This window comes from Amblyomma maculatum, chromosome 3, assembly GCF_055883805.1.
Source record: "Amblyomma maculatum isolate TAMU_Amacu chromosome 3, ASM5588380v1, whole genome shotgun sequence".
NCBI lineage: Eukaryota > Metazoa > Arthropoda > Arachnida > Ixodida > Ixodidae > Amblyomma > Amblyomma maculatum.
Genome location: NC_139346.1, coordinates 186,335,300 through 186,360,422, shown reverse-complemented (window position 1 = coordinate 186,360,422; position 25,123 = coordinate 186,335,300). Strand labels below are relative to the sequence as shown.

At 44.9% G+C, this 25,123-nt stretch overlaps 1 protein-coding gene across 1 annotated transcript in view; it reads left to right on the top strand.

Moving 5' to 3' along the window:
- LOC146197169 (cytochrome P450 4V2-like) overlaps positions 1-25,123 on the top strand; it is a 26,757-nt gene continuing 1,634 nt past the window's right edge. The window contains exons 1-10 of the mRNA XM_084596445.1: positions 1-247; positions 5,546-5,664; positions 6,585-6,670; positions 11,844-12,043; positions 12,445-12,514; positions 13,819-13,945; positions 16,085-16,291; positions 17,816-17,989; positions 20,702-20,768; positions 23,627-23,806. Coding sequence (XP_084452571.1) covers positions 1-247; positions 5,546-5,664; positions 6,585-6,670; positions 11,844-12,043; positions 12,445-12,514; positions 13,819-13,945; positions 16,085-16,291; positions 17,816-17,989; positions 20,702-20,768; positions 23,627-23,806 — 1,477 coding nt within the window. The remainder of the gene's footprint in view (positions 248-5,545; positions 5,665-6,584; positions 6,671-11,843; positions 12,044-12,444; positions 12,515-13,818; positions 13,946-16,084; positions 16,292-17,815; positions 17,990-20,701; positions 20,769-23,626; positions 23,807-25,123) is intronic.

Here is a 25,123-nt window from a genome sequence, read left to right as displayed (position 1 = left end):
ATGGATGTGGCGTGGCACGCCCGTGACTTGCGTGATCGGCTGGCGGTCAACGTGACTCTTCTGCTTGTGGCTTCCTGTGCGATCTCTCTGGTGGTGTTCTCGTGGAATCACGTGATCATGCTCATCCGTGCCTGGAGGATTCTTAAGAAGGTTCCCGGGCCTCCGGACTGGCTGCCTATGACCTTTGTTGTGGGAGCGAAGAATGCAGTCTCCAGACAGTCGTCGACTCCGGAGGAGTTTAAACTTCGTAAGCCTGCTTCTATACTTTGAACGAGGCCTTGCTTTCGTTCTCACCCAACGTTTGCAAATTACGAAGCGAACGAAGCCCAGCACAAATTGGAGCTGTCAGTCAGTCCTACCATTTCTATACGGAGGAATACAGTTATCCGAGCGCAGTTCATGCAGGTTTAAAAAAAGCCGTTTTATTTTGCAACCCAAGAAAGCGACATGCGGAAATTTGTGTGCACAATTCGAATTCTGTCGCATGAATTTCGGCGCTTTTTTAGGCCGTTGCGAAAAAAAAAAAGATAATAATAAAATATACAAATATAAATAATTATTTTGGCATAAATAGATTTTAAACCGTACTGTATGTACCTTTTTTCCCTAACGGCATCTGTACATTATTTTTTAACCATATCATTATTATTTCGTTTTCATTGTATTTCTTTACGCAGATAATCTTAAATAATATGTTATGATCGCTACTTTTAAAGTGCCAACCCACGTTAAGGTGGCTTAAACTCATGCTCTTCTCCCGAGATAATCCTGTTTACCGGCGTTGAATAGAATTAAGTTTTGTTAAGGTTTGCGAGCGTGTTCGAGCCAGTCCGCTCGATAGTTTTGATCCCTGCCTTGCCACGATGATGTTTGGCTCAATCCTCCAACCGGTTTTGCACCCAAGTGTACAATAAACTTCCCCTCTAAGTCTTAATCTGCGTACAGTCTTGTATATTACGCGTGGAATCATTCCGGAAATATTTGCGATCGATATGAGCAATCTTTTGGGGAGAAATGTCGATTCCAGAATAAGTAGTTCGTGGATTACATCTTTCACCTTCGTTATCTTGGGTCAATCACGTCCAAACAATATGCTCTGATGCCTCACGTGTTCTAGGTTATTTACGGCGAAACCTCAAATCAGCATCCCCGGAAGTGAAAAAACTGGCTTACCAAACTTTCGTCCGTCCCAAACTAGAATTTGCATCATCAATCTGGCACCCATCTCAAGCCTACCTCACCGCCGAACTCGAAGCCATCCAAAATCGTGCAATCCGCTTCATCACCTCTGAATACTCCAAAGAAATCAGCATTACTGCACTTAAACGCTCTATTTCCCTGCCCACTCTAATGTCGCGCCGCATCATCTCCCGTCTTTGCCTACTGCACAGCTTCTTTTACCACCCTGCTTCCAGACACCCTTTGCTGCAACCACCGCTCAGAACATCCAATCGCCTAAGCCACAGCCTCCCCATAGCAGGTATCAGGAGCGGAACTTCAGCTATGAACAGTTCTTTTTTCCCCAACGCGATTACTCTCTGGAATGCCCTACCTAACGACATAGTTATCATGCGACGATCGCAAATCATTTCGCACAAAACTCGCTAGTCATTTCCAAGATGTGTAAAGATTTCATCTGTGTTTACCATCAATCATTCATTGCCTTTCAACTTTTTGCCGCCGCGCGTGCATTTGTTGCTTTTCTGCATGATCCCACGGATACCTTAATGCTCTTTATTTGTTTTATTTTTCCTGCCTTTTACAATTTGTAGTGTTTGTGTCAACTGTGCCTGCCTTCATCGAGATTGTATTTACCCCAACTGTAGCCCTTCCTTATGTAATGCCCTCGGGCCCTTAAGGATGAAATAAATGAAATGAAATGAAAGTGTGCAAATAAGGTCGCTGTCCTGTTATGAACGCGACATTGACTTGATGTTTCGCTCTTTCTTTTATTTCGGCACATGCGAGTTCTAACCAACCAAGGCAGGAGTGGCGACTCATGCATGCACAGTGCGATCTCCTCCAGCGAAGGACCGAATGGCTTGCTTGCCATACCCGCAGTTACGAAGAGGGCAAATCTCCTCGGACGCCAATTCAACCGATCGATCTACTTCGTATGCTCATCACTTGCCGCGCATGTGCTATATCGTCCGCAACACTGTGCCAAAAGTTGAAGTGAAGAGAACACAAATAAGGAGCCGTCAGGCATTCCAATAGATTAAACAAGCATAGCCTACAAGGAATGGTATGTAACAGAAAAAAAATTAACATGACTGCGCTTAAGTCTGATTAAGAGCGGAAATGGAGAAAACTGCTTTGCAGTAATGTTTGCATTAACTGTATCGTCGTTGTCTTCGCTGCTATTGTCATCATTATCGCTTATTATCTTTATCATCACCAACTAATTGCATCGTAATTGTCATCGCTACTAATCTCATTATCACAAATTGAGTCGTCATTGCCATCGCTACTGTCATCCTTACACGCTACACAAAGAGAATTACGAATCTTTTTTCTCCGAGCCCGGAATGGAGTAGTCGTTAGCGCGCTCGGCTAGAGATCGTTGGGATAGTGGCTCGATAGTCGGTGAAGACAGATATTTTTCTTAAGTGCCAGTCCGAAGGACGTTTTCTGGTCTCACATTCTGTGCACGCCATGTATACGAAGCAAGAAAGGGTTTCGCCTTAAAAAATAATCCATATGCTTTTACGGCATGCTAGAAATGAAAATTTGCATCATGCAATAATACATGAGCGGGTACAGGTGGGAGGTCTAGTTTATACATATCTGCCCTTTTGATGCTGTTATAAAGCAGCTTTAGCGATATGAATGTTATGTAACAAATGGGAAATGTCTGCAAAAATATTCAAATGCCAACAAGATTCCTCTCATAGAGGCACTGATCCACTTACTCAATTACTCCAATGCTACTTTCTGAATAGATAGCTAGTACAAGCAACTAACACATGCAAATATCTAGAGGTTTATACTCAACTGTCGTCATGTCTCTACATTATATATATATAGTTTAGGGTGCCAGCCAATCCCATCGGCATTTGCGGTGCACACAAACATTTGTTTCCCCAAAAACATTTAAGGGAGTTTTTTTTTTCTTCTGTGTACAAAGACCTTGCCCTTGTGAGTATTCAGCAGCTATTTATCGCTCACTGCGAAGTTATCTGCGTATTTCTTTTTCTTAATAATATAACAATTTCCGCGTCGTACTATTTTGTTTGTTCATATATTAATTACCTTTGTATTTTTTGCCTGTTTCCTTACATTTTATGTATATATTGCACTGTATAGATTTTATGTCCCCCTTACACAATGCCTAATGGGCCTGTAAGGTATTTTCAAATAAATAAATAAATAAAAAAATTAGAAGTGAAAGAGAACCGCACATTCAGATTTTTTGTAATACTTGCCGGCGGGCGATTTGGTTTGTCTACAGCCGCATATACGTATGGCGAATAATGATATATGGGTGCAACCAGCAGGCCCGACGACTGTTTTTCTGTAGCGAGCAAGGGTTTGTATACCATTTTAATAAGAATAAACAAACAGGCAAATCGTCAAATCCTGCTGGGCCTTGAAAACCTGTGACACGAAAATATCCCCTCACCCACCCACTCCCCTCAATTTTCCCTCGTTATTACAAAGAGGTTAACAGACAGTTTAAGAAGGGTTATTTTACGATCAGGTTCGAAGTTCCTTGGACGGCCAGAAGATCAAATCAGTCGATATTGTCGACCATAAACCCTGACTGCGTATTGGAGGGTCAAATTCTAAAGTTAAAGCTCGGCTACTTTTGTCATCTGATGAGAGGAGAGGAGTTGCTGGAGAAAGATTTGATGTTGGGAAAGGTTGAGGGTCCTCGGAGAAGGGAAAGGCAGCGAACGCGATGGTTGGATGGCATCCTCGAGGCGCTGCAGATGAAGTTATGTGATGTTAGGAAGATAGTGAGAGACCGGAAAGCGTGCCGTGATATGGTCCATAGGGTCACGAAGGATCGGACACGACTGAACGACTGAACTGAACTGAACTTGAAGTTTAAAACCGTACATGTCACTGCTACTTCTTGTGTAGTCTTGTGCCTGAACTTCAACAGAACAAAGCACACTCTTCTACAAAGTAAATATGCCTGGCTAATTTCCTTGCGAAGTTTGCTCTACAACGCGGAGCTGAAACACAGCGCTTCATTAAGCGTATAGCTGCAGTCACGTAAATGTAAATTTCCCAGTTATTCAATTGCGTAAGTAATATGCGGAATGTCCCCGCTTGACGGTCACAGTTCGGTGGAAGACGCATACAAAAATTAAGATGAAAAGCAACGTTGCAGCCAATTGTTTCTATCATTACAGCACAAAGTGCTCGTAGTATAGCTCTTTGTGATCTATTAAAATATATTAGCACTTATGGAATGTTGTAGGTCTAACCTACCGACGCTGCTCTAGGCTGACCAATAACCAGTACCTCTGCCAGCTGCTAGCGCACCTGCTAACTAAGCCAAGTCAGGTGGTCTGGTGACGCCCGAGCGAAGAATTAGCTCTGAGCAATTTCCTGCCAACTGCTACCTTCCAGAGCCCGTGCCAACTCGAAGAAAAAAAAATTCTGATTGGTCAAAAGGTTGATAACGTCACATGCAAGTTCACGTTAGTGACGAGCACTGATTTGTCCGTATGCTGCGCGATGTCAACCACGTGACCTCTTTCATTTAGTGCTTTCATTCCGTCGCAAAACCGTTGTCTGAGTGTCCGCCCGGTGCTCATGAACTTGCCCCGGCAGGAGGCAGTGCAGGTGATATTGCCCGGCAGTGATTCGCCCAGACATGCATGTCAGAGCCAAATAGGCGGGAGCTGTCAACTTGGGTCTCCGTTTTGAGATGGGATTCGAGCCCTCCGATGGGAATCGAGCCCTAGAAACACTAATCATGCACGCCACTCCACGGCCACGCAAGCCCGTTCGTACAGCTTGTTCAGAGCGGGGTTTTATAACCGTGTCGGTAGCATAATTCATGTCTTATGTCAGCCAAAGTACGCCAGTTCAAACTAATTAAGCAACGCCGTAGAAAAGTAAAAAAAAAAAAAAAAAAGAAAGCATGCAAAAACAGGGCTAGTCATGATGTGGCACGATAACTCGCGGTTAGCCCCAACCTATACCTTCCCGTTATGTTGGTTTTTCTTTTCGTCACGCAGACAAGAGATATCATTGCGAACTGTAATCAGAGGTGGTCGAAATTAATCTCCTAACCCTACACTGCAGCGCTGCTTACAGCCGATGTGTAATTTCGCGAAGTTAAACTATACATATTCCGAAATAATATGAATAATTTAATTATAAAAAGGCGTTAGGACGCAACCTTTCAACACCGAAAGCTGTTATATGATTAGTTTAGCCATACAACACTGCACTTATACCGTGGGGACTATAACGTATAGGAGGCATTCCCTGAATTGCCTATGGATTTAATTAGCACCTGGCTATGCATATCCGTCTGATGCAAGTGTCATCAGAAAACCTCTCTTGAACCTTATGGCATTCGCAGTTGTCTTTCAGTTCCTGGTCGGATATATGACGATTCTGCAATCGACCAAGATGGCGCTATCCAAGGTCTACATCGGCGTATGGCCTTTTGCCGTCCTCAGCACGGCTGAAGGCATCGAAGTGAGTGCTCGTCGTGGCATGCTCATCAATACACTCCTTGACTGGTTGTTCCCAATCAAGGATGTTATACTCAGAAACGCCTTTGTTTACAGCGGTACTCATTGAATAGCTCAATCAGAAAAGTGCGTATGCATTTCCGCATTTTTCGGTTCTCCTGAGAAGACATCTAGCTCAGCACTAAAATATTACATTGGATATGAATAGCGTACAGTCTGAGCATGCTGTAATGCTCGACCATTCCGAGGATAATGATGAGACCGCTTTAAAGTGAGCCTAGCTCAAGTGGTTAGCCTTGACCGCCTAGTAAAGAGCAGATACATTAGTCTGCCAACCAAGATCCGTATAACTCGTGCTATGGTCTTTCCAGTTGTGATGTATGGATGCGAGAGTTGGACTGTGAAAAAGGCTGACCGCCGAAGAATTGACGCGTTTCAATTGTGGTGCTGGCGAAGACCCTTGAGAGTTCCTTGGACTGCCAGAAGATCAAATCAGTCGATATTGTCGAACACAAACCCTGACTGCTCATTGGAGGGTCAAATTCTAAAGTTAAAGCTCAGCTACTTTGGTCATCTGATGAGAAGAGAGGAGTCGCTGGAGAAAGATTTGATGTTGGGAAAAGTTGAGGGTCGCCGGAGAGGGGGCAGGCAGCGAACGCGATGGTTAGATGGCATCCTCGAGGCACTGCAGATGAAGTTATGTGATGTTAGGAAGATAGTGGGAGACCGGAAAGCTTGGCGTGACGGTCCATAGGATCACGAAGAGTCGGACACGACTGAACGACTGAACTGAACTGAGCTCAAGCAGCTTGTGTTGTAGACGCACCTCAAATACTAAATATTCGCGGAAAAATACTGTAATTTGTTAACTTTACCTCATTTCTTCTGTCATCATTTAATCACGCCTAATCGTCGCTCTTCCAGGCGATGATGAAAAGCAACACATTACTGGACAAAGCCCAGCTCTACGGTCTCATGAATTCGTGGCTTGGAACTGGCTTGCTTACCAGGTGAGGAGCATTCTTACAATGATATCTCAAAAACGTGGTCCGCGGAGAGATAAGATATGCGGCCCGCAGATTGCAACCATTGTTCCGAAAACGCGGGCCTGCTTCACGAATCGGCTTCACCATCAGGCTCGAGTTTCGACAAAGCTCCACTACAGGGCCTCATTCCCAAAGGGTACACGTTATTTATGGAAATGAAGAGTCACTGACCTCTCAGTCTGCGTGAACTTCATACGGATGTGAGCTGCCTTCAACAACAAGGAGCCAGACAAACAACTCCCCTTTTCACTACTTAGTCTACATTTTTTTTTTCTTCCAAGGATAAGTGACTGCGGTATTAACCATTGTTCCCTTGATATAACTACGTCCGAAAAGTCTTAAATTAGCCCACGTCCGTCGTTTAGAAGAATCTAGCTTAATTAGGTTCTGCTCACCGCGATGAATGGGATTGGAGCAAAAATGTTTGGTTGATTTTTTATTACGCGACAGCTTATACAGCCGTCGGCGTCGTAGAAGTTGCCTGCACCGCGTGCCGGGAATAAGGGGGCTGCATAAAAAACAATTATCGCATCATGGTAATTTGAGGCTCTAGTGATTGATGAATGATTGGTGTGTGATAGGCGATTACGAGTTTATTCTTAATATTTATTCCTTTGTGTCGCGACTCGGGAAATTTGTCCATCACATATTAAAATTTCATTGAACACAAAAATGGTCATGACACCTCGATTACCGGTCTTATCTGAACGCAAGCGCGCGCGTGTGTGTGTGTGTGCGTGTGTATATATATATATATATATATATATATATATATATATATATATATATATATATATATATATATATATATATATATATATATATATCCGTGGGGTATGGAGTAGGAGATGTTTCTTATTTAAAGCCAGTAGTCTGAACTGCTCACTGACTACATAGTATGCCGAGCCCAATATTAAGAAATAGCATGTTGAACCTAATGTGCCGAATATTAAGAATACCGAATATTCCTCTAATCAAGTGATTTGAGAGCGAATGCACTATCGGTCACTCAAGTCTAACCACAAGCTTTACTGATGAGTACTGATACTGATGAGTACTGAGTAATACTGATGAGTACAAAGGACAATGCTGTTAACAGCACATGGTGTGAACTGTTTATGCACAGCCTTTTGTCAATTTTTGGTTTGGTTTGATTTGATTTGGTTCGGTTTACGGCGTTTTGACAGACAACCTTAGTAACTTCAAAAAGTGCAGGAACGGACTAACGAAGAAGCTATAACGCGATGGCTCGGCATACTTCTCGATCTTACTTGAAGTTGAAAACTGGGGGCATATGATTTGTCGCTCACAACAAATCATACCTGCTTCTGCTGCTGCAGCATGCTCCCCGCGACTTGAATCTAGACAAATTAATATATCCAGAAAAGAGCTGGCAGGTCTTTTCAACAAATTTTTACCTGCCATGTCTCCAGGTACTCGTTAAATGACTCAGATAATTACATTGCTATACACATTGAGAAAACAGTATTTCTTCAACCAGTTACGAGTGAAGAAGTTATATCTGTGATTGAAAAAACCTTAAGAATAGCTGCCGCTGTGACATTGAGACCCGCGAAGAATGTTGTTGAAACCCTAGCACCCGTTCGCGCAGATGCATATATAAATATAATAACCGGACTACGGAGATTCAAAACCCATTTTTGTTGGGGATACATGGCAGCCTTATTTGGGAACACTCAACTAGGTCGAACTCAGACCCTAAAAATGTTACCCACCATTTTAAGTTCGTTTTCTTGAGCATCGCAAGAGAAAACCGCGCTAAAGGACAAGACAATGAAGGAGTAGTCACACACGAGCGCTTCTTGAGACCCTCCTGATTACTACAGAACTTTCGAAGGCAGTCGATCTTGTTCAACATTCATCTTTTATTTATTTATTTATTTATTTATTTATTTATTTATTTATTTATTTATTTATTTATTTATTTATTTATTTATTTATTTATTTATTTATTTATTTATTTATTTATTTATTTATTTATTTATTTATTTACGCTAGAGCGTATAGAGCTCGTTCGGTCGAAGAGCCGTCGCCGTACCCAAGTTTCGGCCTAGTTTTGTCGTGAGTTGTATGAAGTGTTGAAGTGTTCGAAAGTGGTCGCAACGTGGCAGTAAAGTTGTTGGATGCTGTAGGTAAACTTGAGTCCAGTTGCGTGGTTTATTTCACCAACTGAAAGTTATCATGGAATTCACCCACTCTCTTCTTCGGGTTGCGTTTTTTTTCTCTCTCTCTCTTTCGAAGGTTTTACCTTTTCGCTAGCTCCAGCCGCAGCCGCATTTATAAGAAGTACAAAAAGCGTCCGCGTATTCGCACTGTGATGGATGTTTTAGAATCCCAGACTTTTCGATTACTCCGTGCCTTGTAGGGCACAGAGCTGCCGGATACAAAAAGTTAATCAGTTATCTAATCAGATCAATCAGTTCATCAGCTAATTAGACTAATGAATCATGTCAGTTACTTAGTTGTTATATGATTGAGAAGTCCAATATTAAAATAAATCAGTCGGTCAGGCATTTTTTGTTTATTTTCATCAGCAAACAGATATTAACTCACTCGACCGTTAGATAACCAACTGCCTAATCTTTGATTAAATATTAAGGCAATCAGACAAATAATTATTTTCAAACAATAAAGAAGCCAGTTGAACATTGTATTTAGTCATCACACTGATAAGGCACTAGTTAGACAAATAGATACCTAATAAATAAGCCAACCACTCGATTAACCAGCAACCCAATCAATCAAGCAAACCTCACATTAACCCCGCCGGGGTGGCGCAGTGGTTACGACGCTCGACTACTGTTCCCAAGGACGCGGGATCGAATCCCGGCCTCGGCGGCCGCTTTTCGGTGGAGGCGAACAGCAAGACGTCCGTGTGCTGTGCGATGTCAGTGCACGTTAAAGAACCCCAGGTGGTCGAAATTTCCGGAGTCCTCCACTACGGCGTCTCTCATAGCCTGAGTTGCTTTGGGACGTTAAACCCCACAAACCAATCAACCAACCAAACCTTACATTAACGGCAGTTGGCAGCTGTGATGTCACCATCAGTAGCCGTTGATACGAAGGTAGTTGCGGTTCGAGGAAACGCCTGGTTGATTAATGCAGCGAAAGTAACGAAACAGGTACTTGTGAAAGAAGGTCACCACCACTGCCAGGTGCTCATTATTTGATCGCTCTTACTTCACATGTTTTGAGAGGCTTGAGAAATCTCTGTAACACATTGTACCTCCATGGCCATCGCGTGGACGACGCTCATTGTGTCCAATCAAGTCATTGCGGCTCGCGAGATATTATCGAGGAGGCATAACCGGCAGACATCTTCGGGGCAATTCCGGCGGCAACCAAGGTCAAGGAATCGACATAAATGAGGTAGCCGGCGGCGGTAGCGGCTGGATAACGACTTCTGCGGACGCTGCTGGCGCATGCCGGCCCATTCGGTGCTCGCTTGCAGCAGTGTTAACGACGTCAACTTCCTGTGCATGGTGAAGAGTCGATAGCGTCCCCTTGCTATTACCGAACGACATGTGAAGGTTTGATTAAATATTGTTAATCTAAACTGGAGGGAAAGCAGGAATGTAACGTCCCCCGCAAAGTCGCATTGAACCAATGTGAGTTAATTACGCTGTTTTAGCCAACGGTTAAATTGCCGTCACTCTGAATCACGGCCGTGAATTTTGAGAGGAAATTGGTTAGTTTATGTGGTTTAACGTCCCAAACAGACTCGTTCCATGAGAGAGTGCGCAGTGAAGGCCCCGGATAAATCGACCTCATGTGGTTCTTTACCGTGCTGTGGCATCGCACCGTTTTTGTGAAATAGAGAACTACACACATAACGTGTCAGGTACATCATTAAGAGCCTCATAAGAGATTTGCAACGCATGACTGCGGCAAATGTTCGACCAGTATTAACGCCAGTACCCGGAAGAGGGAGGTTTGATTGAATAGACGCCGCCTTTTGTAGCGTTAGCTGCACTGGCCGAGGTTCGTGGCTCCTGTTTCGCGCCTCCGTTGCGTAGTAGCCAAGTCTGACGCTGCCTGCGCGCTAACGCTACGTATATCCTGGCATAGCTGAGTTAAGCCACTGCCACTTTTTGCACGGCGTTTCATTTAATTTAATGCAATAACCAACGAAGCTGGTTTAGTAACGTCGTAAATCGTGTAGGACAAACAGATTTAGTTCTTGTACACTGCGAGCACTTGGTGAAAGGAAATTACTGGGCGCTACCAGTACCTTACTGGTATTTCCAGTGCGGCCAATGTGCAGGTTGAATCAGTCATGGGCTTTGTAACGTTATGGATTGGCCGCAAAAATGAAACACATCTACAAAAAAAAAAAAAAAATAGTCGATTGGGCAATTTTAGAAAGCCGTGTTATGTTAAGTTTGTTTTTACGTACTAAATAAAGATTGTCGAACCCCTGAAGGGGAACAAAAATGAGGCTGTTCGCCAACGCTAATTAGCGACTGCGGCTGATCGAGTGAGCATGGGCGCACTGTGTCGACAGTCAACGATGGTGATGCCAGGAACGTTGCAGAGTGTGCTCAGAGATGCGGCTGGATCTGCCGCGGAAATATTGGATTTCGCATAATTTCCAGCGGGGTAGAAAGAAAAAAATCGCAGTTTGGCTGATGCTGCTAAAATTAAGCAGCTAGGATTAGAACTATTCTGCGTAATGGAACTCTGCATTTGTTTAATGAATTTTAGCCAATCGCACTTCGAATTTTGCAAATCACCGTACATGAAGGCGTGTATGAAACAAGAAAGACTTTGCTTCCTCTGAGAGTCAACGTATGAAATGATTATTTGTTTAAACGCCCCAACACGAATAAAGTGGGCCGCAGTGGAGAGCTCCGAATTATTATCGACCACCGGGAGTTCTTTATAATGCACTGGCAAAGTGCATTACACGGCACGGGCCTCTAGCATTCAGCTTGCTCTAAAACGCGGCAGTCGCGGCCAAGTTGGAAAACACTTCCTCACGCTCGACAGTACACCTAACCACTAATCGACTGCGGCGGGTCTGGAGCATAACGTTTGGAAGTGAAATAAAGCTGAAGTGTAATTATGCCGTGCGAAATGATTAAATGGCGCGTCGCCGTGCCTTCCCAAAACACAGCGCCAAGCAGAAGTGGCGCGGCCGGCGCAAGCTGCTCACTCCTGCGTTCCACTTCAAGCTGCTGGACGACTTCGTGCCGGTGATGACCGAACACTCCCGCGTCTTCGTGAATCGCCTGCGCACGCTCACTCAGCGCCAGCCCCGCGAGCCGCTGGACGTCGTGCCGCTCGTCTCCTGCTGCACGCTGGACGTCATCTGCGGTACGCGGACCTCTTGCTTGTCTATGGTCTTGCTCTACAGCGACAGCTGCAAATTCCTAAAGTATCGAGATTGCCGGTTCTTAGCCAATTATTTAGGAGCGAAAGCACGGGGCTTCTCACATGCCAAACCTGAAAGTCATCTGGCCCTGAACTACACCGTGCGCCTAACATTTGACCTTCAGGCAATGCAGCAGAGGTGCGCCCATGACGTCACAACACTTGACTAGCCGCATCTTCAGGCTTCAGGTTTGATGAGAGGAGTTGCTTAGAATCGAGTAAATACGGCAGTAAATTCAAATGTCGATAGTGTCGGCTTAAGTGAAGCTGGAGGCAATTATGCTTACTCCCGTTCTCAGCAGAGGTAGCTGAATTCGTTTGTTATTGTTGTGTCTTCCTTACAGAGACTGCTATGGGAGTGCCCGTGCATGCTCAAGAAGATGTCGATTCTCCTTACGTGAGAGCAGTCAAAGTGTAAGCTTCTTACTCCCATTTTCCTGTGCTTTGGCTTCGTGATGCCTCCTCGGCGGTCGCGCATTATTACGAACATGGGTAGGTGCATGGAACTGAAAGCGGACAGAGAGAAAGAAGTGCCGCATTAGAGGGCTACGGGGTAATTTTGACCACCTGGTCATCTTTAACGTGCACTGAAATCGCACAGTACACGGGAGCCTTTCCGTTTCGCCTACATTAAAACACAGCCGCCGGCGGTCGGGTTCGAGCCAGGGCCCTCCGGAACAATGGTCGGGCATCTTAACCACTGCGCCACCGTGGCGGGGCATTGCACTCCCGCGGTGGCGCAGTGGTTAAGATGCCCGACTATGGTCCCGGAGTACCAGGTTTGGGGGAAAGGCAGGCGCAGTATACTTTTGAGTGGAGACCACGGAATCGTAGACATCCACACCTAATTAGGTCAAGGTCCCTTGAAGGTGTCACGCGAAGACCGGCTCTGTCTAGCGTAGTGAAGCTTTCGATTGAAAAGTGATGGCAGGAAACAGCCTTGCTGCAATTCGGTGTTTATCTGTGACTTAGACCCTTGGAAATTAGTCAATCAAACCAGTCACACAAGTTACAAGTGCTATACCGCAGCTCTACTTACCGAACATACGGCTGTCTTGTTTTGTTTTGTTTTTGGCGACGGGCTGACCGGCCGCTTGAGGTGCGTGCATTTTAAGTGAGCACTTTGCTTTTGATATAAGATATATGTGTAGGAGCACTAGCTAATTGCAGTTTCCTGGCGTCTGGTGCTAACAATTTTGGCGGGATTAAAGAGATACGGAAACATTCGCAGCCGGTGTTATTCGATAGAAAAATATTAGTAAGGAGCTCTACCAAAGTCTACGGAATCTTACACTGCCTTTATCCTACGTTTGGTTTCGCAGGGCAACCAGCCATATAGGTCGCCTGACTATGTTAACCCTGTTTTTCTCGTTGTCCCCATTAATCTGCCACTCAACATGACTGAGGGTAGACACAGAGTCCGGTAAGATTATCGGTTCGTGTGAAGACGTAAATGGACATTAAATAAGCTTGGAAGGCAGGCTGTAGAGAATGGCTGCAACAGTAATCTCTGCATGACTTTTGGGGCATCGTTATAGCGTGACTAAAGGTGCGCACGGCGAGGAGAGCTTTTCTGAGCTAGCTGCTGTTTTTGAATGCCTTCACTAATAACATTAAACCACGAGCAGTGCTTGAAGCACGGACGTCGAAGCACCGGCGAAGCGTGGGACGGTGACTAACAAAAACGGTCCTGCAACCGCACGCTCTCTTTCTTGCAGAGTGTCCGGCTCTTTCCTGGCTCGCTTCATCACCCCCTGGAAGTGGGTGGATTCGCTGTTCTTCAACAACCCAGCCGGCTGGGAAGTCAAGCGAAACGTCGACTACTTGCACCGCTTCACTGAACGAGTATGCACTGTGATATTTCTTGTTCGCCCCGCAGGCATCAGCTGGACATTCTTAACTCGTCAACTGAAGCTACCGTTGAGCGGAGAACGCGGCGCCGGCTGGTGGCGAGGAGAGAAATTCCGGATTGGTCAGAAATGCTTGACGTCACGCGTAAAACGGCGGTATTGGAAAGCAAATGACTAGCACTGCAATTAAAATTTAGGGAAGGTGAGAAGAGAAGTGAACCCGGACTTTTGGATTCCCAGTTAGACATGCTACCCCTGACGTAGATACTTTAGGGGTAGCATGTTAGGGATTAGGGTAGGTGTTAGGGGTACGTTAGCTTGGCTGCTGCCTGAGGCGGGCTTTTATATTTATGTCGCATTGCCTTACATTTAATGTGGTAGCTGAAGACTTTACTCTAGAGAGTACGTCCCAAATTGCAGATGAAATACTTAAGAAATTAGCGATTGTGCGGCTAACGAGGTGTATCTCGGTTAGGAGTGTACGTAGCAACAAGATAAACAAATGAAGGCAAGACATTAACACTGCCGCGTCATCCATCTACAGGAAGTTTAGTGCCCTTCCAATTTAGTTTATTTACTCGACGGATACTGCGCTGATTTCACTTCCCATGGGCGCAGATAAAATGAATTCGTGTGTATACCTTAAATGGCGTGCCCAGCCCCTCTGGCATTGATTACAGGTGAATAGAGTTAAACTGGCCATCGGTTCTATACACCTCTGGACATGTTATAGACTCCTTTCCTTGGCGCTCTTTCTTTCCTTTTTTTTTTTTTTTTATTCCCCTCCCCACATGTATATAGGGTAACCCACTGGGCATCGTCTGGTTAATCTCCCTGTCTTTCTATCTCCTGTTGCCATTAAAATATATCTCTCTCTCTGTCTTTCTATTCTGTTTGCTCTCTTTCTAGTAAAAGCGACGAAGCCATACTGAGTATGAAAGCTCGAGAAGGCAAACCGGTTTTATCTATTACAAAAATAGCGGCCGGGCTCAAAAGAACGAGAAGGGAGAAGATGGCGCAAGGGATCTCGAAAGAATGCAGGCAATGTGGCAATGTGTTCATATATATTCTAAATTGCTCCCCACCTAGAATTGCTGTCCACTATCATCCCGTCGAAATTGATACGCGCTCACGATATTGGACTACTACAGCTGAGGAGGTTAAATTTTGTTTTAGATTTTCCTCTATAAGTTGTTGCCAATTAACGCAGACCAGACCCTTCGACCTATATTTCCTAATAACCAACAAGTATATGACACTATCACAAAGCTTTGTTAACACCGTACTAGTTTTACTTTCTTCCACATTCCTTGAACGGCTGGAGCAGTTTAGCCGAACCCTGTCAGCCCTAAAAAATCTACCTATGTTCCCTAGCCTTGCTCCATTCTGCAATATAGCATGCTGCGGTCACTTTGCTTTACATGTATTGTGCCGTGCTTGTCCCGGCCTAACCATGGTCTGCCACATGTACATATAAAAACTACAAATAATTTTGTTGGCCCAGGATGGTACATATTTTAAAGATCTTGTTCAGTTTTTGCTGGGATATGCGGCACGTAAAACGCTAGCAAATTTTATTCCAGCTAAATTTAAATTCTCGACATCAAGTAAGTCAGAGGACTAGTAAACACAGTTTTTTTTTTTTTTTTTTTTTGCAGACACGTGAAAGATGTAAGAATTGTTCTTAATTGTTCTTGTTTGTTTACTCTGAACAATTATAAAATATCAATGAAGGTAAGGAGAAAATTTCTAATGGAGTCTTGTGTAGAGTCTGTAACAAAGTTTTCTTGTAAAGATAGTGTTAATGAATATTTGCTCATCGTTGTGTGAAGCCATGCACGCCCGGAATCAAACTAGTCAGAACTGAATGAGTTTATTGCTATCGCTTTTTCTCCGTGGGGAGGCTACATTTCGCAAACGTCCCCCTAGTAAGAGAGTATGCATTTCATATTTCAGAGAATGACAGTTGTTGAGTTGCAGGCATATAATTTCTGAAAACGTAGCAGTTGTATAGTGTACGATTTAGACCTGCGAAATTCGATATTCTCTACACACAAGGTAGGGATGTTGTATTTATTGTATACTTTAAAAATAAGGATTATTTGACGCGGGCAACGAATCTCTTCGTTTCCAGATCATCCAGTCTCGTAAGAGCGAGTACCTGGAGAAGGAGTCGCTCATCGTGACCGCTGAAGACGCGTCCGGAGAGGAGCCGGGAGTGAATCAGCCGTACGGCAGCAAGAGGCTCGCCTTCCTCGACATCCTGCTCATGAGCCACCTGAGGGACCCCAGCTTCACCGTGGAGGGCATCCGGGAAGAAGTGGACACCTTCATGTTCGAGGTGAACAGCGCAGTGTCACGACGTCCGTCATATCACAGGTGGACTAGTGCACTTATGCACAGGATAAACGCAGGTGCGGAACAGTGGTCTTCATGACCGTGAAACCTCCTCTCCCATAACTCATTGAACGTAGTGCGTATCGTCGTGATATCGATCGTCACTGCGCCAGAGAACATGGGCAGCACGAAACGAGTTTCAACAAGCTTGGCAATCACTTTTCTTCCCGACACGACGGTGCGTCATCTTTCAGATGCGCCTGTGCCCGTTTAAAAAACAAAATCATGCAAATAAATGCACGATCTTTAGTTAAGCAGAAATTTTTGCTTGGTGCAGCTGACATTTTGATTTCCGAGTATAGCTTGATGGAGGGAGTAGCGAGGTAGCTTTCACAGAATGAATGCGTGAAGGTTGTGTTAAAACTCGATGTGTTTTAATAGCGCACATGGCCAAAAGGCAGGTGACTTCACTTTATTTAAGTTTAGTGCAGTCATCTGCCTACTCACCACGCATACGTAACATGTGGTTTCTCGGTAGACACGACACAAACAGAGCCACTGTCAGGAACAGTGTACAGCAGACCTAAAACGTCTTATACGGGTATGTGCATCGTTTTCACGAGGAAGAAACAAAATTACGCATATTCCACAGGACGACATGCCCACCCTAGTTGATAAGATTCTATAAAGCACCGCACTAAAACATTCAATTGCTACATACGGCAGTGAGAGTGGCCTGCTTCGAGTAGTGTGAGAGATGTTGACAGCGCCCAGATCGGCAGCATGGCAAGCAACGAGACAAGCTTGAAGAACCGTGAAGACGAAGCTACAACTTCCATCCCTCCTATAACTCCCTAAGTACCCAAGCAGCGGCCGAGAGACATCCCTTCAGTCAAATAAAATCTTCATTCCTTCATTTAGGTTTGAATAAAAAAAAAAGAAAAAGATGAAAAATCACCACAAGAGCGCGCACGTGGCAATAATAAGGGCTTTTTTTTTTTCTGTTTACGCTTACGGTGTAAATAACAACGCTACTCTTAGAGCAACGAAAACACACTCAAGAAAGAGGACAATAAGGGCGTCTGTATTGTCCTCCCTCTTGTGTGCATCTTCGTCGCACTACATATAACGTTGTTATTTCTGAAAACCGTATAACTCAGCACTTTTTAACGTATAAACAATGGCGAGAAAATGCGTTGGCGCAAAAGCTAAGCTGCCGTCGATAGAATGTATGTTATAGGGATGGCCCTGTTTTGCACAGTAATCCAAGATTAGTAACAACGGCGTGGGCGTTAACTGTGACGAGAGTATAGTTAGTATCGAAAATTATTTAGTAGGTATATTTAACTTAAGTAAATCTTGAATGGTGTATTCTTATCGCCTGTTGTGGATTTTTGCTTCATTCTCTTGCCTAAAGTACGCGCTTTGAGGTCTGTGATATAAATACAGGCATTTTTGTGGCACACTATTATATGTATATATATATATATATATATATGCATGCCCCATTTGTGCCAACTTGATGCAGGGTCACGACACGACAGCCATGGGCATCTCTTTCACCCTCTACCTGCTGGGTTTGTACAAGGACGTGCAGGAGAAGGTATACCAGGAACTGGAGGCCATTTTCGGGGCAGACGTCGAAAGGGCGGCCTCCATCGATGATCTCAGGGAGATGCGTTACCTGGAGTGCGTCATCAAGGTAAGGAAACTATTCAGCACATTTGAGGACACTCCGTTCTCTTCTCAAGTGACCGTTCAGCAGCTTTTACTCCCACATTATATTTCTTATTGTCATAATGCGTCCATCTAGTTCCTAGCAAAAAGGCGAATGAAGCGCTAAGCAAAACTTTTTTTTTTAAAGCTATAAAAAGCTATAAGAGCTACGTCGAAAATTAAAGAATGATTATTTTCTTTACGATAATTTTGTTTTTAGTTTCATACTCTTTTATACTTTTGCCTATATTTTAGCAATGTCTCAACCTGCAGCTTTATTTTTGCATACTTAGCTCCTTTGTGTTTAGCTGTCTTATAAACACGGTGTCCTATATTGGCGTGAGAACACGTCTCTTAACCGGTACTGAGTTGTCACACAGCTCACACAGCCATGAAAACAGATCACGTGCTGATTTATTTGAATACGCCGTAACACGAACGTAACGCGTGAGAAATACTGGCTTGTCTTTCTCGTTTATCCACAAACATAAACCGAAATTGTTTTCAAGCACAGTATACGTCGAGTCCTCTGCTTCATTTTCACTGTTCGGCTTACCGTCATACTGACGAGAAAAGTCGAGCGTTGCGTCGTCTTGATGCCCAGCTTGGCGCTTGAATAGAGTTTGCGAGCGGATTCGCACCCAATGCTCACTTAAAGTAACTGGCAATGTGTCGGGCTTGCCGCTGGCGCATCACAAAGTGCGATTGCATTCACGATGAATAGTAGGCCCGCACGAAACCCGAATAGAAACACATTATTAAAATCTGTTTTGGTTTGCTGACAAGTCTAGGTAATTTAGAGCTATTTGCGTATTAGATACATACACGATTCGTTGGTATGGTCTCCTCTTATTGCAAAAAAAAAAAAAAAAAAAAAAAAAAAAACAGCCGTTCTGGCATCCCGGCGTCTCTGGTAAAGTAGGTCTAAGTCCTGTCAGAAACAGTCCTTTTTCTTTTCGGGCGAGAATAAGTCTTATGAATAGTGCGGGGCAAATGGTTGCGACAACCGAACAGAGAACGCTGTCAATCATCACCGTCCTTGTTCAAGCTGAGCCAAACTAAAACTAAACCGCTTTTTAACGTCTGGCATGCTGAAAAAGCGCAACAAAACACATTTTGTGGAATGGACGTCCGCTATGTTTAGATAAGAAGCAAATCAATAATGAAGCACAGTCGTATCCTCTAGCAATTATTTCATGTCGAAACATTTAAATTTATATGCAGCTGTGCTCTCATTTCTCGCTGACGACTACATGGTGGGCTGCCTTTTACAGCATTTTAGTGGTCTTTCTGTGCGGGTTACCTCTTTTTTTCAGTGTAGTGCGCTAACCGGAAAAAGCCTGACATAAAAGACCGTCTGCTTCCTCTCCTGTCAATAAATTCACTATTGTGTGCCAGAGAGCTCTTCGCATGTGCGCACTGCCCTCGCTTAACAGTGCTAAAAAATCTCCTCGTTTGTGTTACTTTTTTTAAGAGTTGAAATCCATGGTCTTCTTTAAAATCCTACGTCGGCGTCAATGTTGTCGAAACTATGAGCAAAAAATCACAAGCATACCACTCGCAGCTGGTAGTGTGCAGGTGAAATGGCCTCGCAGTGATTGGTTGGTAGGTTGTGTGACATCAATGCATACCTGAGTTGGCATGCTCTACTATACTTCCCTTTGAGATGGGATGGTGATACGGGGATCGAACCCACCGGTACCCTTGGGACCCCAGTCAGATACGCCAACCTTAGGCGACCCCTTAGGTAAATGGGGCATTTACACCTATGTTCAACGACCTTTCAGACAAGGAGGAGGATAAGGAGGAAAGGCAGGGAGGTCAACCGGCAAAAGAAGCCATTTTCTACCTGCACCAGGGGAGAAGGGATGAAGGGATATAAAGGAGAAGGAGAAAAGGGAGTAAGAGGGCAAAATAAGTCACTAGGCGAAACACGTACTGTAAAGCCTCAGCCTGTCGTGCAGGCCCGACGCTCTTAGGGAACGGAGGTGTGCCTGGAACGTCATCACCGCAGATGATCGCCGCTGCCCCTGTCCGAGGATCCTTTTCTCCGTCAGCGGGCGTGGGTCTAGATTCTCTGCAGTGCACGACCTAGAGATCATCTTTCAGCACTGTGTTCGGGACACTCGCAAAGAATATGAGAAATTAGTTCCTTCCTACCACAGATATCGCACGCATGGTTATCAGCCATGCCGATAAAAAAAAAAAATAATGGTTTGTGAAGGCAACACCAAGTCAGAGGCGACACAGAAAAGTTTCTCCACGTCGTGATAGAACGAGTGGAAGCCCGAGCTTTAGGTCACGGTTCGGGGATAGAAGACGTTATTTAGAAAATTGGCCAGATATCCAGGAGGCAATCATGATCTCCAGAGCCAGCGTTCGAAATCTGCGTGCTGTGTCTGCTCCTTAAAAAGGGATGAACACAGTAAACGCCCTCCAGGTGGGCTGTTCGCACTGCCTCGCCCGCCCTATGATTGCATCTGATTTCAACTAATGGGGTAGCTTAAGGCAGTATGGTAATGAGTACGTGTGAGATATATTGGAGGCACAAAGCGGGGTATTAGTGATTGGTATTAGTATTAGCGGAGAGACCCGCAAGGAAAGCCGCAGACGAGAGCATTTAATATTGCTGTGTCATACTTTTCAAGCTGGAGCTCAACTGTTCCCCAATTGCTTTTTATTCTTCTTAATTATGCAGGAGAGCCATAGGCTGTACCCGCCGGTGCCAATCATCGCCAGGAACGTCGATGAAGATTCTGAAATTCGTAAGTTTCAGAACACAATGAAGACGTGAGCGTTATCTAGAGCGCCGAGACAGTGTGCTGCGGAGTGAATGGAGAGTAATAACCTCAGCGCATCGGCTCTCTTCTGAGTCGTGGTTCTCGCGCCTCCGTTGTGCGTGAGCCTATGCGACCATGCTCGGGCACATCCATTATCGCTGTGTGTGTGTGTGTGTGTGTGTGTGTGTGCGTGTGTGTGTGTGTGTGTGTGTGTGTGTGTGTGTGTGTGTGTGTGTGTGTGTGTGTGTGTGTGTGTGTGTGTGTGTGTGTGTGTGTGTGTGTGTGTGTGTGTGTGTGTGTGTGTGTGTGTGTGTGTGTGTGTGTGTGTGTGTGTGTGTGTGTGTGTGTGTGTGTGTGTGTGTGTGTATGTGTGTGTGTGTGTGTGTGTGTGTGTGTGTGTGTGTGTACGCGCGTGCGTGCCTGCTTGAAGGGTCTTGAAACGAAAGCTTCATTACGCCATCTATCAGCCAACACCAACCCTGTCTAGCCCCTTAACCATCAAGGAGTAGTGAACTTTGCCTGGTTAAGTGTATACTTTCCACCGAAAAGTATACTGTACCCTCAAACTATGCATAACCATGTTTAACACAGCTTTTGCTCGTATCACCAGGTTCAAGCCATGCTTAATAAACACCCCACAATTTTTTCTTCGTTTTCTCCCGCAGCAGGCCACTCGACCGCTTTAGACAAGCCTATTGACGCCTGCAAATAGACTTCCAAGTTGTTTTTGTCAGGCATATGCTGCTTTGGATGGTGACGATACAAGCATTGTCATGACAAAACAATAATACAGCCACAGTAATTCGCGACCTCGAAAGATGCTAGCCATTGGGCATGAGTGATGCTCCGTCAGAGGCAACGCTACGGACATAGTGAGGCTCAGAGCACATAACGCCCACTGTTCCTTGAGGCACTTATCTAAGGCTCGCTTCTTATAGCTTCTCATTTCGCACATTTCGGGTATAAAGGTAAGCACAAGCACAAGTACTCCAATTGGGCTCAGAAGCCGGTTGAAGCGCATGCTGGAAAGCGGGGAAAATGTTTTCATTGGCTGCATTTAAAGAAAAACATGAAAAGAAATACCGGTATATAAAAAAAAAAAAAAAACTGGCGTGCAACCTTCGCAAGAGTTGAACAAATAGCGTCGATTATTTTTACTCACGGGCTTAACATAAAAGCCTAATACAGTTAAACTTACCGACTCATCGTAATGCGAGAGAAGCAGGTAATAAGCTAAAGCTGGTTGTCATCAGCGGCCGAGAGGTCTGGAGTGGCATGCTCGTCCTAACATCTCTGCCTTGCGTGCATAGTGTCCAATTCCGAGTTTGTGTCGTTTCCATAAAAGTGTCGTTATCTCCCATACCTCGAGTCGCCTGATTGGTGGAAACGCCGGTACCGGAAATGGTAGTGACATCCGATTCCGGTGTTTCCGAGCAGATGAATCGAGGTCAGGGAGATAACGACGCTTCTGAAAACAATGCAAATTCGAATACGGACCCTGGGAATTGTCCCGCTGGCGGTTTTCGGTTTGACTCCGTTCCCGGCTTGTGACAAGTCACTAATTAGTCAGCCGTTGTAACCATGTTTTCGCTTTAAAATAGATCTGGCTTGCGCAGATCCCAGATTCCCAGCTGCTTTTCCCCTTTTCATAGCTTCTAAAGCTTTCTTAACCTCGTCCTTCGTCACTGGCGGAACGTCTGACTGATTTTCACTGGTGCCTATCTCATTAGTGTCCTGACTACTTCGGCTACTATATAGATCAGTTCACGTATCCTTTGAATTCCCCACTCTCTTCCACAATCTATGGCTGATCTTCCCCTCCTGATTCCCGTACAACCCTATTTTTTCCTTCATATCCTCGCGTCTCTTCTCCGAGCTGGAGGATCTTTCCTGGCTGATTTAATCTCATCCTCTCCCAAGTATCTGTCCCTTCCCAAACGAAGTTCATCTTCGCCAGCCGATTCACATCTTTCTATTATCCCTCTCAGGACGCCGCGTCTCTTCACCCTGCTGAGCCTCATCTTTCTGAGCTGTTCGCATTTCAAGATCACCCTTCCTGTCGTATCCCCTCTCTCTTTTTCCACCTGAAATTCACCTTACCCAGCTGACTACTTTTCAAGCCCATTACCTTCATATTGTAAGCTGAACTACCCAGCACCTCCACCAAGATGTTACAGGGGGTAGTTCAGCTTGAGGTTGCAGAGAGCGGAGGCGGGAGACAAGGCTTTCACACAACAGGAATTTCCTGCAGGCACCAGCCGACACTACTCGAACGTCGTCGTCGTCTTCGCCAAAAACTACCGAGATTTTTCTTTTTCCTTCTTATGCGCATATCAGCGCATGCATCGCCTAACGTAACAATATTTTTAGAGCGCTGCTCTCTGGCGCCCGTTCCTGCGTTTCGCATCAGCGTCGCCGTTGTCCCTCGTAACCATCTCCGCAGCCGGGCTAGCGCGCGCCCCCGCCGCCACTATGCGCCACTCCACTCCCATGCGCCATGTCCACACCCGACAAAGGGTACTCTTCCTCAGTCGATTCCTTTTCGAGTCCCTCGTATACTCGCGTCTCCTGTCGCCGCTATAAGGTTCATCTTAGTCAGCTGATCACCATTCAAGCTCATTATCTCCCTCCTACTCCGCGTCTCCCCTCGAAGATGAGGCGCACCTCGCCCAGACGGTTCCTATTCTAGCTCACCGTCTCCAACGTGTCGCTGCGCCTCACACGAAGTGCATCTCTCGCAGTTCGCCGCAATTAAAGCCCATACTCTCCAACATACCCGCGTCTCTCTTCAAAGGTGACGCCTATGTTTCTTCCCTCCCACTACCCTACTCATTTCTTCTCAGTGGGACGCTGCATACCGCGTGGTAGTACACTGATGGCCGTGGTGCACACGCTGCACCGTGACCCGCGCTTCTTCCCGGAGCCCGAGGAGTTCCAGCCCGAGAGGTTCCTGCCTGAAAACAGCTCTGGGAGGCACGCGTACGCCTACGTGCCCTTCTCGGCGGGACCACGCAACTGCATCGGTACGTGCATGTTGTTGTTGCGTTTGGAGGAAGACTAAAAAAAAAAAAAAAAAAATGGGAAGGCATGCCTGCTGCCTTCGGCCAAGCCTCCACCGTATCCACTTGCAGACAGGGTAGAGTTAAATGATACTTGAGAGGAAAGATTGACATATGAGATGCGTGTCGCAATAGCCGGCACACGCCAAAGCAGCGATAACGATGGCGGCTGTAACAACAGATATCATGTAGCAATGAGCCTTGCCAGAATCAGCGAAAGCCCCGATTCCAGCCCCCAAGGATGAGGGAGCCTCAAACCTTCTCTTTTCCCTCACGGACGTGTTTTCTGCGCACCCTTCAGTGTGCTCTTTGTCCAAGAATATTTGTTTTCACTATGAGGCGGCAGACGCCGCCGTGATTTCTTTTCGCTTTGCGCAAAATTGAAAACGTTGAACTGGAGTGTGATTCCCATGCGAAGTTTCTTTTAAAGCACCGTAGACACCAGTTGTGCTTATTTTTTTTTATTTTTAAATGATTTAGACATCAGTACACATGCATTACGGAACGTTACTCGCTTGCGGCTGTCAAATAACATATAATTTAAAAACTGATGAGATTGATATTTCCGGGCCCTCCAGCAGGCGTCCTTCATTGATTGAGTCGCTTTGGGACGGTAAGCCCCATAAACAAAGCCAAATTAATCAAATTCTTTCTTGATGTTGTTTCGATTTTGCGTTCATCATCTAAACGATGACTGTGATGAGTAAACGATATATAGGTCTCGTGACGTACGAAAAATTTGCAATACAATCGCTGATAAATAATTTTTATACCCTAAAATACGTAAGCCATGGTACTTCAGGGGTGGAATAACAACCGCCACATGAACAGTAATATTTAGAGTTTCTTTTTCATATCTCACGTGATCTCAATACCAACCTGGGGCTAGAGTTACCGTTCAATTGGTGAGACCGAAACCAAAGCAGTATCAGGAAGAAACTGAGTTGTGAACTATTTAACGGTTATGGGCAAATCCAGATAATAGATCCATGTATACTAATGTCTAATTCGTTGTCTGCACAAGGAAACAAAATGGCTGTTTTTACACTTTTTTTAATATATAAATTATTTATTTATTTCAAAAATGACATACAAATACGAACCTGCCCAAGCCAACAATGGGCTTGTGGGGCAGCGCTCGGCAGAATGGAGCAAGCCAGGGAGCGGCACAGTAAGTCAATATTGCACAAGACTCAAACTAAAACTAAAGAAAGGCAGTAAGAAGTGACGGGGGAAAAAAATAAAAAAAGAACAAAGAAAGAAAAGAAACAAAATTTTGAC